The sequence below is a fragment of the Notothenia coriiceps genome, unplaced genomic scaffold (genome assembly GCF_000735185.1).
Source record: "Notothenia coriiceps isolate Sejong01 unplaced genomic scaffold, NC01 NC01_scaffold00003313, whole genome shotgun sequence".
Classification (NCBI taxonomy): domain Eukaryota; kingdom Metazoa; phylum Chordata; class Actinopteri; order Perciformes; family Nototheniidae; genus Notothenia; species Notothenia coriiceps.
This window is the reverse complement of record NW_011336014.1, coordinates 355,004-371,271: the sequence shown is the minus strand read 5'-3', so window position 1 is coordinate 371,271 and position 16,268 is coordinate 355,004. Positions and strand designations below refer to the sequence as shown.

At 39.5% G+C, this 16,268-nt stretch overlaps 1 protein-coding gene and 1 long non-coding RNA gene across 2 annotated transcripts; one reads left to right on the top strand and one right to left on the bottom strand.

Annotated features, from left to right (window-relative positions):
- Nucleotides 1-281: 281 nt before the first annotated feature.
- LOC104941319 (uncharacterized) lies at nucleotides 282-3,393 on the bottom strand. The gene is made up of 3 exons (XR_797887.1): nucleotides 3,142-3,393; nucleotides 2,450-2,551; nucleotides 282-1,558 (listed from the first exon to the last, which is right to left on the bottom strand). It is a non-coding gene; the product is annotated as an uncharacterized lncRNA (long non-coding RNA).
- On the top strand, nucleotides 2,929-13,077 carry dalrd3 (DALR anticodon binding domain containing 3). The gene is made up of 14 exons (XM_010766406.1): nucleotides 2,929-3,390; nucleotides 4,799-5,106; nucleotides 5,408-5,604; nucleotides 5,668-5,772; nucleotides 6,494-6,552; nucleotides 6,643-6,744; nucleotides 6,864-6,928; nucleotides 7,238-7,296; nucleotides 7,834-7,916; nucleotides 8,183-8,309; nucleotides 9,463-9,521; nucleotides 9,622-9,738; nucleotides 9,875-9,943; nucleotides 10,365-13,077. Exons 1-14 carry the CDS (start codon nucleotides 3,157-3,159, stop codon nucleotides 10,482-10,484), a joined length of 1,704 nt encoding a protein of 567 aa, XP_010764708.1. The 5' UTR covers nucleotides 2,929-3,156; the 3' UTR covers nucleotides 10,485-13,077.
- The last annotated feature ends 3,191 nt before the right edge of the window (nucleotides 13,078-16,268 follow it).

The window sequence follows — 16,268 nt, the reverse complement described above, 5'->3', positions numbered from 1 at the left end:
TTGTAACGGAACCCATAATGCAGCTGTAATTCTGAGCTCCAGCTGGTTATAGGCTCCGTTTCCATCCCATGATGCACAGGACGTCCCGAGCGCACCGGCGGAGTTAGAACACTTTTTTATCAACAAGAAGGTTCCTCACAAATCATTGATCAAAGGAGATTACTCGGAATTTCTTAAATCAGTTTAACTTTATTGTTCTTTAGGGAAAAACGATTGATCTATAACACTGGTAATGGTATAGAGAAGTATAAAATATACATGCCTCCGTTGACTAGTATAAAACCAAAACCAGTTTAGCTTATACCAGTCTACACATTCTGATGTAGATGGTTCAAAGTGAATTGGTTTTGTTTCTCTCAAACACAAAAGGAAAGTTAAATGAATACCATGGTCTCTGTTATATGCTGCTTTTCCATTTTGACCCGGATGTATAGGAGCGTAAAGACTGAGTTTGAAGGTGCTTTTCCTCAATGACACGTTTTCTCCCGGATTGCTGAGAATAGGAAACGCAACCGGGAATTTCGTGTCAGCAAAGAATGACACCTATAGCACCAACTGCACATCATTTGGAATTCTCACTTTTTAAAGTGGACATTCCTTTTATGTTCTCTATATAATAACTCTAAATGTATATATTTTGTATTATTCTCCTTATGTTTGTTCAGTTATTGAGTACATTTCCCATTTAGCATTTATGATCTGTGCGACGTCACACTGAGCATTCACAAACTACTGAGGAGCTCTCTCTCCTTCACTACATTGTAACAGTGGTGTGTACACATACCATATATATATTTAAATAGCTTACTCTGGTTTTCCCTTAATTTGGGCAGCACAGCTCAAATATGATATGATATGAATTGTTGACACAGAAATGCTTTCTTTAAATTCTGGTACATTATTTGAATGTAAAAACAAGCATGAAAAGGTCCTGTTGTTATCTTTATTGTTAGGATAGAAAAAGGTTTGCAGTATCACGGGTCTCCCTGGCCATATTTTAATGGGCTTCATCTGAATGTAAAATTGCATTGGAATTGATATTTAACATAATTCTTTAGGGGGAATGTTGTCATATTAAATGTCTTTATTAATATGATGCAGCTTCATAGTCCTTTGGTATTTTTAGCCACAATCACTTTATAATGGTATCGTTTTAAGGTTAAATAAATTGATAAAAACACTACATTATATGAGCAGTGAGTCAGAGAGCATGACTGTAATGTGTCCTGGATTTTTATTAGACACAACTGAGCAGAGTCCACGTTAAAGAGGACATGATCTCAGTTGGCCCACTGTTGAAAAATACGAGGGCTTAGGCACATCAGAGCGGTGTTCCCTTCACCTGAATAACGCTCTCCAATGTCGCTCCCAAAGGAAGTGTCAGGGCAGTGAGGTGAAGGGAACCTCAACAATATCCCGTCCACGAGTCCAGGGTGTCTCTCGTGGTTTCCTCAGCTGATCCTTTCATGCATGATCAGCTGACTCATCAGATTGTCGTGCATTTCCTTTTCATGGTCCATCAGCCTCTGCAGCCCGGCGTCCTCCACCACGAACACTCCTGAAAGCAGGGTTCATAATCAACGATGGTAACTGTCAGTGCCTTTTTACTTTCGCTTTTATATCAGTAACTTATTCAGTCTCTCTTCTTTGAAACTGTCAAACTGTTGGAGCAGTGTAAAAACTAATAAACGCTGTTTTGTCAAGTGTTCCACTGTTTCTACTGTGTCTGATTGAGGTGTGTTTTCTATCATTACATTCTCTGGTGAGACTTTCTGCAGAACGAGTATTTCTGATGGGTGGAAGAAGCAACTTTTCACATGACTTGGAGGAGGCACGATGACAAATGCTTCCTCATTCTGTGGCAGTTTGTGGCCAAAGTGCTCAGTTTCAGATTATTTTACATCTTAAATGTGTGGGCTATTTTTCTCACTATAAAGGGCAGTTTGGTATATTTTGGGATGTACTGACAGTGTTTGCAGTTTCTACAGACACCACACAGATACTGATGCCGCAGCCAAAGCCCACCTCAACAGACCAAAAAGCTCCAGACTAAGTTTATGATGAACATTTGGAAAAGCTGTCCCTGTAGCCTTTTAAAATGTGTATCAATTATTTAAATATATTTGTTTATGGAAATGTAGGATTTGAATCGCGTCCACGTTCAATCGTCACTCAGGTACACAGCAATGCACACGCAGAGAAATGTAGATTTAGTATTTTACCTATCCTAATATAAGATGCAGTGGGCATTTATTATATAAACGGCCACAGGGTGCCAGTCCCCACTTTGATTTGGTTACTGGAACCAGTGACCCTCCAGTTCCCAAGCCAACTTCTTATAATTATGTCTCAGTTTGTGCAGTGTTTTCTTTCAATGTTTAACGTGATCTATACGTTTTGGACCTCAGGACCCAGCAGGTTTGCATTTTTCCTTAAAACTTTAACGTACTGGTGTTGAAGGGCTGCATGTGTTCTGGTGGCCTGTACTGCTCCCCCTCATCTGCTTCCTCCAATGTTCCCAGATGCTTGTTGAGACCTGAGTGACACTCACCTAAAAGGGGCCATTCGAAACAAATCATGTTTTATTTTTATAATACAGCACATTTAAAAAAAATGTGGTCGAGCCAAAGTGCTGTACATGCAATAGAAACACTTTACTACAATAGCAAACAGAAGACAATAATTTACAGCAACATCAATCACGAAAACCTTAGCATAGTGATCTAAGGAGAAGATCAAGAGTGTAAATATTTGCGAAACACTCTTACAGGAAATATTGCTCAAACATAATGCAGACAAGTGTGTGTCCACAAGTTTTTGGCCATACCGTTACAGTTACTCTGCCACACACTGGAGGGCGCTATTAAGCATATTCCACTGGTCCGACACGTAAATTCACCTCGGAAGAAACACGGATTGCACTACACTAGTTCCGCAAAGGAAGAAAAAAACATCCAATGCAGTCGTTCTTCACAGCCGATATCTGACATCGATCAGCGGTTCCCCGTAGGGCTGTAACTGGCATGTTCAGCGGTGTTGGAGCTTAGTAAAGCCTGCATCACAGCGAGCAGTGACACCGGGTCTGAACGGAGGGTATGAGCAGGGTGTGGATGTGCTGATAGCCTGGCAGTGGTAGCTCACCTGTTAGTGTTGCTGATGGAGAACACCGAGGAGTATTCGCCCCTCCGGATCACCCCGACCGTCCGGGCGCTGAGCTCCGCACTGCGGGTGAAACGAGAGGATGTCCTCGATGGCAGCCGGGAAAACGGCGAAAGGATCTTCCCTGAGACGGAGAAGCTATGGTTCAAGGAGAGCAGCGCTAAAAACCTCCGGAACAGGGACTTCTTGTCGCCGACCACGATGCTCAACACGCTGTATGCGGACGGGCAGGTTGGTTTGACTGATACCTGTTGGGTTTTCTAGTAACGTTATTATGAAGGGGTTTATTCTACAGTTTGTTTAATACGTTTTATGTTAACGATATATTCACTGAAGGAGTCCTTTTTAAAAACCGCTTGATACCCATAGCCCTCTCATGAAACGCTAGCTGGTGTTAGACATAGCCATTAGCCAGTTGAAACTTGTCACGCTTTGACACTGTATTCTTCCACTCAGCATTATAGTTCCCCTGGTGTTCGATGTGGTGAAGGTGTTTTTGTTTAGCGCATTAATATTTAAATGGACGGAAGGTGCTTTCACTGTTCGGAACGTGACCTGGCCAATAGGGGCTGGGGATCGGAATTATCTGCTTCATAACGCTCAGCTGAGTTCAGCTGACAGAAAAACATAACTGAATGCTGACTCGAATCCTTCAAATCCCCAAATGTTAATTTTTGAGTGGTACTGACTACTGAGACAGCTGAATTGATCGGTGGCCCCATCATGATCGACCAGACATGAACAGCCTGCGGCAGTAATTATTAACCCGTGAGCTGCAGATGAAATATGGGTCAAACACGCATAGAGCTGCAAGCCAGAGAAGCAAGTCTAACTGTGCAGCAACATTAACACACGGAGGCCTGCATAGCTTGTTCGTGTCAGTCTTTCTCAAAATAGGACGCAACTAAGATTATGTCCCCTTATAAATATTAACACATTTTTCTATGATGTATCAACATGTGACATCAACAACATCATGTTGTTGACATGTTGTCAACATGTATAATGATAGACTATAATTGAAGGGATGAAACCCTCTTTAATGGTCACACATGCAGAGCACACAGCACACACAGTGACATCTGTTCTCTGCTTTTAACCCATCCTATTACTAGGAGCAGATTGTATGCAGATGCCAACATCTGATATGTTTCCATTGATATGCATCTCTATAAGATCATGAACAAAAATGCAAGGGGAAACGTTTTTTAGACAGGCACATCTATGTGAACTAAGATTTTAAATGACATGCTAGTACAATATCCTCTTATGTCAGTTGCATGCTATTTCACTGTATCAAACCACCTCTAGTTTGTATGCATATGCACCCAAAAACCTTCTTTTACGTATATACATTTGGTACTATACTTTATATTAGGCACCCTATCCATTGTAATTCAATCATTACATGACTAGTGCTCTTATTGTGCTGATGCATTTTTATTTCTGAGCTGAGCTGTTCTCTTGTCCAATACATTTAACTGTACTGTTTACCATGTGTAGTGTAATTCTACATATGATTAGTTAACTAAAAGTGATAAACAATTACCTACAATTCCTTTTTTCTTCTTCTCACATAAAGTTGAATTCATGCATGCATGCATACATTAGTCTCTAATTACCTGCTATCTCCGCCCAGGTCCCTCCAGCAGTGATGTCCAGGGTCCTGTCCCTGCGTGGCAGTGGGGTTCTCCCTGTGGCCGGTGGGGAGGTAACGGGTGAGGGTCTGAGGGTGAGGGTGGACCGGGCCGCAGCCTTCAAAGCTGTCCTGGCAGATGCAGCCACAGAGTACCTGAAGCCCTCGGGCCAGAGGCAGGGCTGTGTGGTGCTCAACTGCCCCGCGCTGCACCCTAAACCCAACACACCCACTCCTGACACACTGACCCTGGGCCAGCTGAGGACTGTTCTGCTGGCTGACCACATGGGGGTGCTGCTGAGAAGACAAGGGTAAATCTACAGGTTAATCCCACATTTCTGAACTATCTTGTGCCTAACACTTTAATTGTTTTACTCTATCAAGGGGTCTTTAAATTATGTTGTTTATTATCAACAAGAAAAAACCTTGTATTTTGTTGCTTGTATGGGTATTGGGGATACATTTGTAGGCTTTGTTTCAATCTTTTCTTACTTATTAATGTTCATCAGTCAAATTAATTGTTCCATCATCTGTGTATAAAATATAAGTCTAATTATCAGCCATAGAAGGAAACCCCACTTTAATCACTAAAAACCTCCTTACCTGTTCCAGATTGGCAGTGTCTTACTGCCCCACGCTTCCTGAAGACAGCAACATCATCACCTTTCTCCGAGCCCTGGGCATCGATTGGCCGACAGCTCCAGCCAACTGGACCAATGAGGAGCGGGAGGAGAAGATTCAGGATGCGCTGGAGAACTCCCCATACAAAGAGAGGGAAACAGAAAGAGGCAGGAGAACCAGCGGAGGAGGAGGAGGAGGAGGAGGAGGAGGAGGAGGAGGAGGAGGCGGCGGAGGAGGAGGAGGAGGGAGGAAGGCAGAGGAAGGGGAGAATGAGGGAGGCCTCAGGGTTAACCTGAAACGCGTGTTCCAGGAGGAGGGGCTGCTGGGATACGACCCCAGCATCGGTACCTGCACAGGTGAGGCCTCAAAGACATGTTTTCAACAAACAAGATATGACATATTTATTCATGAGCTTGTTTTTACCTTTGGGTAAAGCCAGGCTAACTGCTCCCCCTGCTTCAAGTCTTTATGCTGAGCTAAGCTAGTTGTTTCCAACTCTATACTTAAAGGTCCCCATAGTAGTTTCCTACTTCCTATGATGTTACAATCACTTTTAATAACCAAATGGCATTGTTTGTATCCTTAAGGTCTAACATAAGTGTCACGTGCTATTACCTTGATCCAAATTGCAAACCAATTTTTTTTTTTTTTACGTTGGTTTGCAAATGCTTTTTTTTAAAATTATTGTTGACATCCATGTTTTAGAGAAAGTGTTTTTCTTGTACTGTGTATATTGGAGCATTACTGCCACCTATCAATCAGTGGAACTGTGTGAAATACTAGCAGAACAGTTTAACAGGTCATCAAGATGGGTCCTCTTAATGGGTCATTTATCAACCAACATTTAACCACTACTTAGCACTCCTAGAGGTCAAAACTCCACCGTAAACATTTAAAATATAAATATAAGTTAAGTCCCTCAACTATGATAGAACGTTAATTAGTGTTATTCACAAAATGCTTAACTATTTCCTTCAAACCATTGGCAGTGTTACCATGCCTCTAATAGAAGAGTAGCTAAGCAGATAGTTGGCATGTAATGTTAACTGGTAGGACATGTTTGTGTATCTGTTCCAGTTCACAGGGACAGTGTTTCCCACCTGGCGCAGCTGGACCGAGCCACTGCCGACTGCACAGTAAGACACACACACTATGCAGTTTCAAACACATTTTTTCTTATTAAAAATGACATAAAACTTCATATGCCCTTGCTTCCTCTTCTATAGGTAGCCATGGCAACAGTGTTACATGTGACTTCCTGTCAGGATGAGTTCCGCCAGCAGCAGATAGCAGTGCTGTGGAGAGCCAGTGGAGCGACACACACGCAGGTAACCACACACACACACACACACACACACACACACACACACACACACACACACACACACACACACACACACCATGTATGTGTTCCTATCTTTACCTGCTCTTCTCTCTGTGTCTGCAGAGACATCTGGTGTGTGGGCCGGTGAAGACTCCTGGCTCTCACCTCACCGCTGCACAGTATCTGCAGTAGGTCACATCTCACTGTCTGCCTCCTCTCTTGTGTATTCTCAAAGTTTCTGTCTCCTTCTATATGTCCTCTATATTCCCTCTGTCCTGTCTCCCTGTTATACTCTCCAGTAGACAGAGGTTTATTATCACCAAACACTCACTAGGATCTCATCTGCACTGTGACTTTGCAGTTCTAATTAAACTAAATTAAAAGAACACTCGTTGGTGTTAATAGGGCTTTAAGAGATCTCTGTGATATCACGTAGTCATTTTAGGCCAGCTGTCTGTGTACATGTCTAAAAAGGGCCTTGGTTTCCTCTCCTGCAGGCTGAGAAGAGGTCAGATGAAGGAGGCCTCAGAGATGAAGTATGGAGATCAGGTAGAAGGTGCGTATTTATGTACATCCTCTTTGTAATGTGCCTCATGAAGCAACTTTGTCCTAAATGTCTCTTATATCTTCTGTTGAGAGAGAGAGAAGTCGACTCCAGATACACAAAATGTCCTTAACTATACAAGTCTACTCTCACCATGATGAGCTAATAATTAAAATTCTACTTGAACACAAATTAGAGGTGTGCATGAGGAAAATATTTTAATAATCTGATGATTATAATAAATCTAAAACACAAAATAAACAATGTTTTATGATATTTACGAGTTCTTTTATTCTTCTCAAATGTTTTGGATATTTTGTAGTCCATGAAATTAGAATCTTTGGGCCTTATCACGTAGGTGTGTTCCAGAAAACCTTGAAAGACTTTACCTAAGACATGATCAAAAATAAGAGGACATGTTATCGCTTCCTGCATGAGGGAGATTTTGAATCATCTGCTCCTCAGTCATCACATTGAACTGACAGATGCTGAATGTGAAAGGAGTGTCCTGCAGTGAAATACAACCTCCTCCTCTTTTTCCTCTTGTAGGTCAGACGTGGGATGACATCATCAGGGTCATGACCTCTGCCACCGTCAGATTTGAGCTGCTGTCAACGGTCCACACCAGTCCTGTGAGTCATCATCAGCTGTGTGGTTGTGAAAAATGTAGTCATTCAATGTTATCCACGTATTTACAGGAAAAAAACACATTCACTCGCACTAATTATTCTCTTTTATGTGCCACCTCCAATGATGGGTGCTAACATCAGACCATGCATTTAGTTGATGTGTATTTGTCAAAAAGTGCCATATTGGTTCATTAGAATAAGGTCACTGATGACAATGTACTCTGATCTTTAATAAGTGGAGCCAGAATGATTGACAGCTATCTGTTTAGGTGACACTGGACGTCCAGAGGGAAGGGGGCGTCTCCACCAAAGGGCCGAGAGGAGGAGTGTTTGTGATGTATAACTGCGCCAGACTGCACACTCTGTTCGACAGCTACGAGAGAGGGGTGGAGAAGGGTGAGTTATGCAAGAGATTCATGTTTCATTCCTCTGGTCAACAACGTGACAAACCTCTAACTCAGACTGCTGCGGCCTGGCAGCATTCACTTAGTCTAAGAATTAAAAAAGACATGGCATACTTCATCAAATTTTAAAATCAATATTTCAATTAAAAAGAAGAAGGCACAGCCAGAGTCATAAGAGTTCAGCAGGAGTGTGATGATGTTCTCTGATAAATCACAGGCTGAATGTATTGCTCTCTTGTAAAAGTGTTCTGTCGAGCACATTTGAAAGAAATCAATACAGACAATGAATGTGGTGAGCTACTTCTATATTATAACTGTTAATAAAAAGAGACATCAAAGATTTGCTGCCACTTTGGTCCTGTAGGTGAACAGAGAAATGCAGGACAGTGGTGTCTTTTCATCAGTGGTCTTATTTCCTAACTTCCTGTATAGATGTTACAATGTTAGACAAATGATAGTTAATCTACTTTTCTTATCATACAAGAAGACGTCTGTGAGAACTACAGTCTAAAGCTGTTGTTGTTTTTGTTGCTTTCTGGAGACAATTTGACACATGCAGTGCATCCCTGTGACAGTAGGGATAGACCAGTGGTAACAAAAAAGTATCCAAGTCATTCAACCAATACTAAGTAGTTATAGTACGTTTTTCGTTGAGTTTTGTGCATTACTTAGTATTTTTGTATTCTGCTACCTTATATTTATACCCCAGTACATGTCAGATGCAACTATTACACTTTTTTCCTCAGCAAGTTACTTTACAGACTCCAATTTTTCTCAACCGATAAATGATGATGTAATATAATAAACTAAGATACAACTATACATTAAGTGCCAGCATAATTGAACGGGTGTGTTGGAGAGGCAGCCCAATAAAATAAATCAATCATTTTTTGGGGTTTGTTTATTTTAGTATTTTATTTCATTTTAAGAAAAGAAAATATATAGCTCTGGAAAAAATGAAGAGACCACAACAGACATTCCATTCCAGTGTCTGTTGAATTCCAACACAGAGAAATGTTGTCAGAAGTTTGTAGAATAAATAACAAAAAAATACATACATAAAACCACAGAAACTGATAATTTAGCATTGTTGAATTGTATCGTATTCTATTTGTTATGTCGTGTTTCTGGCTGTTTACCTGCAGGTCTCTACCCAGAAATCCCTGACACCTCCAAGCTGGACTTCTCTGCTCTGAAAGAGGAGGTAGCATGTTGTTTTATTGAAAATACGTTAAACTCTTCTCACTTTCCTCAGACACACTTCAGTGTTAATCCTTCCATGCTGTCTGTGTTTTGACTGACAGGGCGAGTGGCTTCTGCTGTTCAATTACCTCATTACATTCTCCGAGCAGCTGGACCAATCAGGACAAGCGTTAGACTGTGAAGGGGGAGGAGCCAGAGTCAACATTAAGACTGAACAGGTCAGGGGATTGAGATTAATTTATCACTAAACAAAGAGGGGCATCAAACCAAACTTGGCTGTTGTTATGTTTATGTATATACATTGATTTGTTTATACATCATTATGTTTTTCTAACTCTTGTTTGTGTTCCTCAGATCTGTAAATTCCTAGTGTCTCTCAGTAAAGACTTCAGCTCGTACTACAACAGAGTCCATGTGCTGGGGGTGAGGATACATTTACTTTTGATCATTTATACACTGTCGTCAGTAACCGTAGTCTTGTGCTTGTACAGTATGATAGTGTTTATTCACTGAAAGGGAATTATGAGCCCAGGAGATGTGAGTTTTGGTGAATATTACTATTTTTAATTTATATATTTATAAATACTTTTATAAACAATTTTAAATAGGCGTTTTTGTCCATGTTCCCTCACTGTTGAACAGAGATTAGTGTGCTATGTTCTGGTTATTTCATTGTGACTGACAAATGTAAACAATGTTGAAAAAAAACCTACCAGTTGTATGTAGTGTGAGTTCCTTCTAAATCTTGCTTTTGGTCTGAAATCCCTGTTTTTCTTTCTCTTTCTCTTTCTTTAACCCACCCACGCGTTTCTTCTTCCCCTTGTCTTTCTGTCTCTCTCTCCAGGAGCCGCTGCCTCATCTGTTCAACCAGATGTTTTGTCGTCTGCATCTGTTGAGAGCGTTGAGAGAGCTCTACCACAGTGCTCTGGAGACCCTCAACCTCCCCCCCATCAGGCAACTATAGCCTGGACATGATTCTCTCTTCCTGGGATCTCTGCTGACCCTACCTCTTCACCTATCTCACTTAGACACACACTCACATGTGTTTTGCAACTGTAGCTTCATCACGTACACACTTCCTTTAGCAGTGAACATGTATTCAACTAAGACAATCCCATATTTTGGCAACGTTTCAGCTCAGGCTGTGACAGTCGAGTGTTATGTTATACAGGTGCCCACTGTAAGAGATGAGACATATAAAGTACTACAATATGACCCATAAATCATTACATGTGACGTAAGTAACCTCTCAATTGTTCAGCTTGAATTTCCTGGAGAATGTGAGCTGTTGAAGTATCAGTTTCACATTTGAGGTTATGTTTCTTACTGAGAGTTAGAGGAGAATATCACCGCTCTAATGTCTGTACAGTAAATATGAAGCTACAGCCAGTTAGCTTAGCTAACGACCGCAAGCAGAGGGACAATCTCCAATATACAAGTTATATCTTGTATTTGTACAAAATCCAAGTATAACAAAAACATTATGCGTTTGACAAACGTATGACTGGGCATTTTGCAGGATGTTAATGGTCCCAGTCGATAAAACACATAACCGTATTAAAACTAGAATTGTTGTTATACACTTTGGTTTTTGAACATTTTGGACAAGAATATAAAAAACAATGACAATCATGTTGTCCATATTCACTGTACTTAAGAGAATTGTATCAATCTTATCCTCCAACCCTCCATAACAAGGCTAAGTGTAGTTCCAAAACGTGAAAATATACATTTAAAACAACATACGTCTTGCCATTTGTATTCATTTCCAATTCTAACTAAAGCCTTTATTTTACCTTTCCAAAAATCTAATCAGCGTCAAATGTTTTAAGTAGGTTAGATTGAAACTAACACGCCTCTACAATTTATATTTCTGAGAATTAAAAACATTTTTATTAATCATGACATTATGCATCGAAAAAATACGCCAGTTTAGGAGAGAATAAAAACGTTCCCAACTGTTAACGGTAAAATTGTTATGACAAAGTCAGACAGGACATTTTAATATACTATAAATCAAGTTATTAAAGTATTGGGTTTAAATACATTAACAATTAGATTTAAACATAAGGAAATAATAACATTACTGGGTGCTTCACCTCATTTAAACTCTACACCTTGTTTCACTTTCTAATTTGCCTCAATATGATAACAGTCCCCTATTAACTGTCACTTAGACATGGGTGTCTTACTCACTGCCTGAAAAGAGTCGTTTTGCTTTTAATAAGCCTTGCTTTACTGTTAAAGGCCCCTTTCATGTACCTTATCCACCGTGTATTTATTAATGACACAAGATTATTTATTGTCATTTAAAAAAATGGTACAGATCATATATTCTGCACATGAGTCTTACTTGCTGTGTTCAAAGCCCTCCTATCCCTTTTACCCTGCTTGACAAATCACAGATGTTTAGTATCAATCCTCATACCAGATGTTATAGGTGTTCATCATTGATTGACAAAGACAGTACATTTAGGGCATCGTGCCATAACGTTAGGAAATGCATGAAATGGCATGAAAGTGATATATATGGAGAGTTTTATGCCAAAAATGTTATTTATACATTTTTCTTAATGACCTGAAATTGATCCTTGAATAATGTGAAATGTGTTGCCATTATCTGTTCAAATGTGCCATAACTTGTTTTAAAAGCTCTGCTATACATTATTTAGTAAGTTGGTGTTTTTATTTTATTTTGTATTAATATTTCATGTTGGAACAAAACATACACAAGTCTAAAGAAAATCTTACTCCTCACTGCATGACATGTTGTTTGAACTCTGCAAATGTAGCTCGTCTCTGAATGGTGTTTTTAATGTTTAGTTTTTTACGTTTCTTTAGAAAAGGGACTTTCAATATGCAGATTTCTTTACAGTGACTGGCTTGATGACCACAGCTGTAATCGCCACAGTATTAAAGGGAATAAGCAGAATGAGGGACGTGTTCATACCCTATAGTGTCTCTGTAATATATATATATCTATTTATATGATAGATACAGTATGCCATGTTTTCACCCTCAGGCCTCAACATCTTTGACCTTCTTCTCCTCCTCTCTCCCTCCTCTCTGCTACCCTCGCTCCCATCTCTTCTATCTTTTGATCCTGTGCTGTGTTTTATTCTCACATTCAGTCTAGATGCAGCTGATTATTGAAGTTCAATTGCTTTCCTATCAAATTCTTCTTGTGTACATGATTACATTCTTGATGTGGAGACTTTTCAGCTGGAAACTAACCAAGATTACTCAAATCCTAGAGCATAAATAAGGCTTTTAAAGTAAGAATGAATTGCTCATCCAAAACGGCTTTATAATGGATATTTTCAGTTGTACTTATCTCCTTTTCAGTATTAAAAGAAGTTACATTCTAAAGCACCAGCTGTTAGCATTTCAATCTTCAGAGTATGTTCTTATCCTGAAAAATCTCCACATAGCTTTCTGACATACATACATAGTGTGTATGCCCATCTCAATGTAAATGATAACTCTGCTACACACATCTGCCCGCCTACAGTTTCTGTGTCGTTCCTGTCTGCAGAATTAAAATAACCATGACAGACTCTCCTGCTGTGTGTGTGTGTCTCTGAGAGATGTACATATGTTATTTTATAGATGAATCCCCTCATGCTCCCACTAAAGCACACGCCCCGAGGCCACATACATCTACCAATAATACTACACATTTCATGGATATACAGTAGAGCTGTTAACAGTGATCCATCACTAAAGATATAACCCCGGTAATGTGACGTGCCATTTGTCTTTTCTCCGTTTCCAGTCGTTCCTCTTGCTTTGAGTCCTGACTTCCTGTTTTCTTCTCTTTACTTCCAACTTTCTGACTCTATTAATAAAAGTAAGGCACTTACTATGCTTCTTAATTTCAAATTTGGTGTACTGACATTTCTGCTCAGATATATCGCAGGGTAAACACATGTAATACTAAGAGTTATCCTGTTGACTGCTGATTTTATTTTTCTCAGATGAAAGCATTGTCCTACAGAGTTCTGCAGGACAAAGTGAGAGACGGTTCTGATAATGTATTCACAAAACCCTCTGCTGAATTTGTAAATACCAACGAACGCTGCACGGTGTAGTTTGTTGGATCCTACTGCAGGTTTATGTCCTCCATCTTTGTCTCTACCATCAATACTTTAGAGTGGTGTGTAATGCATGTATCACACATGCTGTAATGCAACTTATTGTCTTCATTTTTTTCTTTAGTAAATCCGTATTATACGTATGGTACTGCTGCATTCAAATTTGAAATCCGTACTACTTTTATATGCAGTTGCAATCATGTGATTAGGAGTTAATGAAACATGATATCTAATGTATTTATGATGCCATCTGTTACCTGACTGTTGTTTTTCTTCTCATTTACCAGTTGATGGGGGGACATTACTCAAAAACACAAACATTAGGGCTCAACCGATCAAGTTTATTTGGGTAAGTGCTTATTCAATATATAAAGCACACTTAACTTATATTTTAAATGTATTTCTTTACAAAACTGTAACAGTTTCATGTTTATATATATGTCAATTAAATCAAAGACACACACAGGTGTTTCTCACCCACATCCTTCACTTAATCATCATTAAAATTAAATCTCTACTTTCCCAGATATGCTAATTGCACACATGTGGGATCAATAAATGATTACTGATTACACTCACTGGTTGATTTGGTTGATCATTCCCATTGTGCACTGAAACTAAGAGTCATATCTTTGTGCTTGTAATATTTGTATGATAAGTGAAATAATTGGTTTGCTTTTAATGAACTGAAACACATCAGTTGATTGCCTTAATGCTAATGCCATTAGCGGAACATTTAAGTTAAGTTTGCTAGCAGCAATTAGCATGTAGCCTGATAGGAGGCCATGCAGCCAAATACTGAAAGCATGGTAACTGAGCGTTATTGGTTCATGTCCACAGTAATTCCCAATTAGCTCAACTTCACAATGAAGGAATTAGTTTTTGTAATTATCCATTAAAAAAGATCATTACAAGCAACTTAAAATAAAATGGGGGATGATTGTGCTGTAGTGGGATCTTTCTTGAAATGGTAACGTGCGTGTGTGCGTTTAATTTGGTTGTTGTAGGGGGCCAAGTTTGTAGCTAATTGTTTTAATTTGTCTCAGTGGAAAATCATTAATGTTGACCTCTACATTAATGATTTGAATTGTCTGCCTAGTTTATGTAAAACCACAATATTCCACATATTCATTTAAGGTTCATGTACCTTGCACAGCAGTACTTCTTTGTATTCCTCTCTGTATATGTTTATAATCAGTGTCCTATAGTACCAGTATGTTGCACACATAATGTTTTTGAGAACATATTACTCTCTTGATGTATGAAGGTTCCCCAGACAAGACATACCGTGCACCTGCATCGCTCTCAGCTTCTTCCTCTTCATTACTTCTGGCATTTCTTCCAGAGAAAGTCAGGAGAGTGAGAGATGGTCCAATTTCAGCTCATATGACCTTTTCCCGGAAAGATAGCACAGAGAGATTATGTGTTAAAACAGAATAACCAGACAACCGTTAGATTTCATTTGAAATAATGGTATGAATGCCTGACATTTACAACCCTAAACGGCGGCCGATAAATGTGTTGAGCCCAGTTTAATGATGTGTTTTCCTCCTTCCTACAACCTGTCCCGACCGACAGTAATGAGCTGCAGTCCGCTGTGTCGCTCTGTTATCGACTGAATATCCTTACGTGAGCACACAGGCACACACACCCAGCAACATATAGACAGGAAAATCACATGTAGGTTTAAAAATAGCCATACGAGTTAGCAGGTAGAAAAAATACTATATTTTATAAGAAAGAAGGTCATCAGTCAGATTCTTGTGACCTATTTGAAGCGCCTTTAAGCATTAGGAAAAGTGCTATACAAATCCCATGTAATATTATTATTATTGTTATTATTATTTGTATTAATAATAATAGTCCTGTGAAGAGCTGTAGACTTACATTCAATTCAACAGAAGGTCGAATGTTTTGCACTCTCTAAAATGAGAACCTATACCACGAAGTATGAAAGGTCAGTTGTGTAAAATGGCTGGGGGTCTACTTCCACATCAGCCAGACTATGTTTAGGGAAGCAGAACAACAGATTGACATTGTAAATATAAGTAGAATAAATCACTATTACTACAGCTTTTGGAGGAAAATGTCAGATGTCTTGTCATTTGAATGGTGCATCTGTGCACACAGATGAATGAGCCAGGTTAAAGAGGTCACTGTTAACATGTTTTAATTCAGGGAATCATCTGCTCCCGGTTCTGTTGTGTAATAACAAGAGCACCAACACAGCTGCTTTGTTTTTTGCTCACTGTTCTGCATATTTACTCGAGTTATAATCACGATGAATATTCAACCGTCAAGCATGACTGCACAGAACATTCTCTCCATTTTTCTTCACTTTATATATAATAATAATTTATATATGTTCTAAAAAGGGTGTTTGTGTATATTATGTAGACACGTGCCTCACATAAGCATGCACTGTACTTTTCATGCGTGTGCTTTCTCTAGGGATGAAATATTCCATATGACTGAAAACTCCTGACATTAAACACAGCTGACTAGAAGGCATGTGAGCATCTGATGTATTCTCACTGCAGCGCAGCATTATCACCACACGGTGGCGATGTATGGACAGTTTTTCAATAATTGTCACCCATGTGCTCCTGAATTTACAATAGTCAGACACACTGCAAAAAAGCTTGAGCTGTAAA

Excerpts from the sequence above, each read along its gene's own strand:
- dalrd3 (XM_010766406.1), top strand. The coding sequence starts at position 3,157 with ATGGAGAACACCGAGGAGTATTCGCCCCTCCGGATCACCCCGACCGTC. Across the intron at positions 5,773-6,493 it reads CAGCATCGGTACCTGCACAG|TTCACAGGGACAGTGTTTCC; the intron begins GTGAGGCCTCAA and ends TATCTGTTCCAG. Across the intron at positions 7,917-8,182 it reads CAACGGTCCACACCAGTCCT|GTGACACTGGACGTCCAGAG; the intron begins GTGAGTCATCAT and ends CTATCTGTTTAG.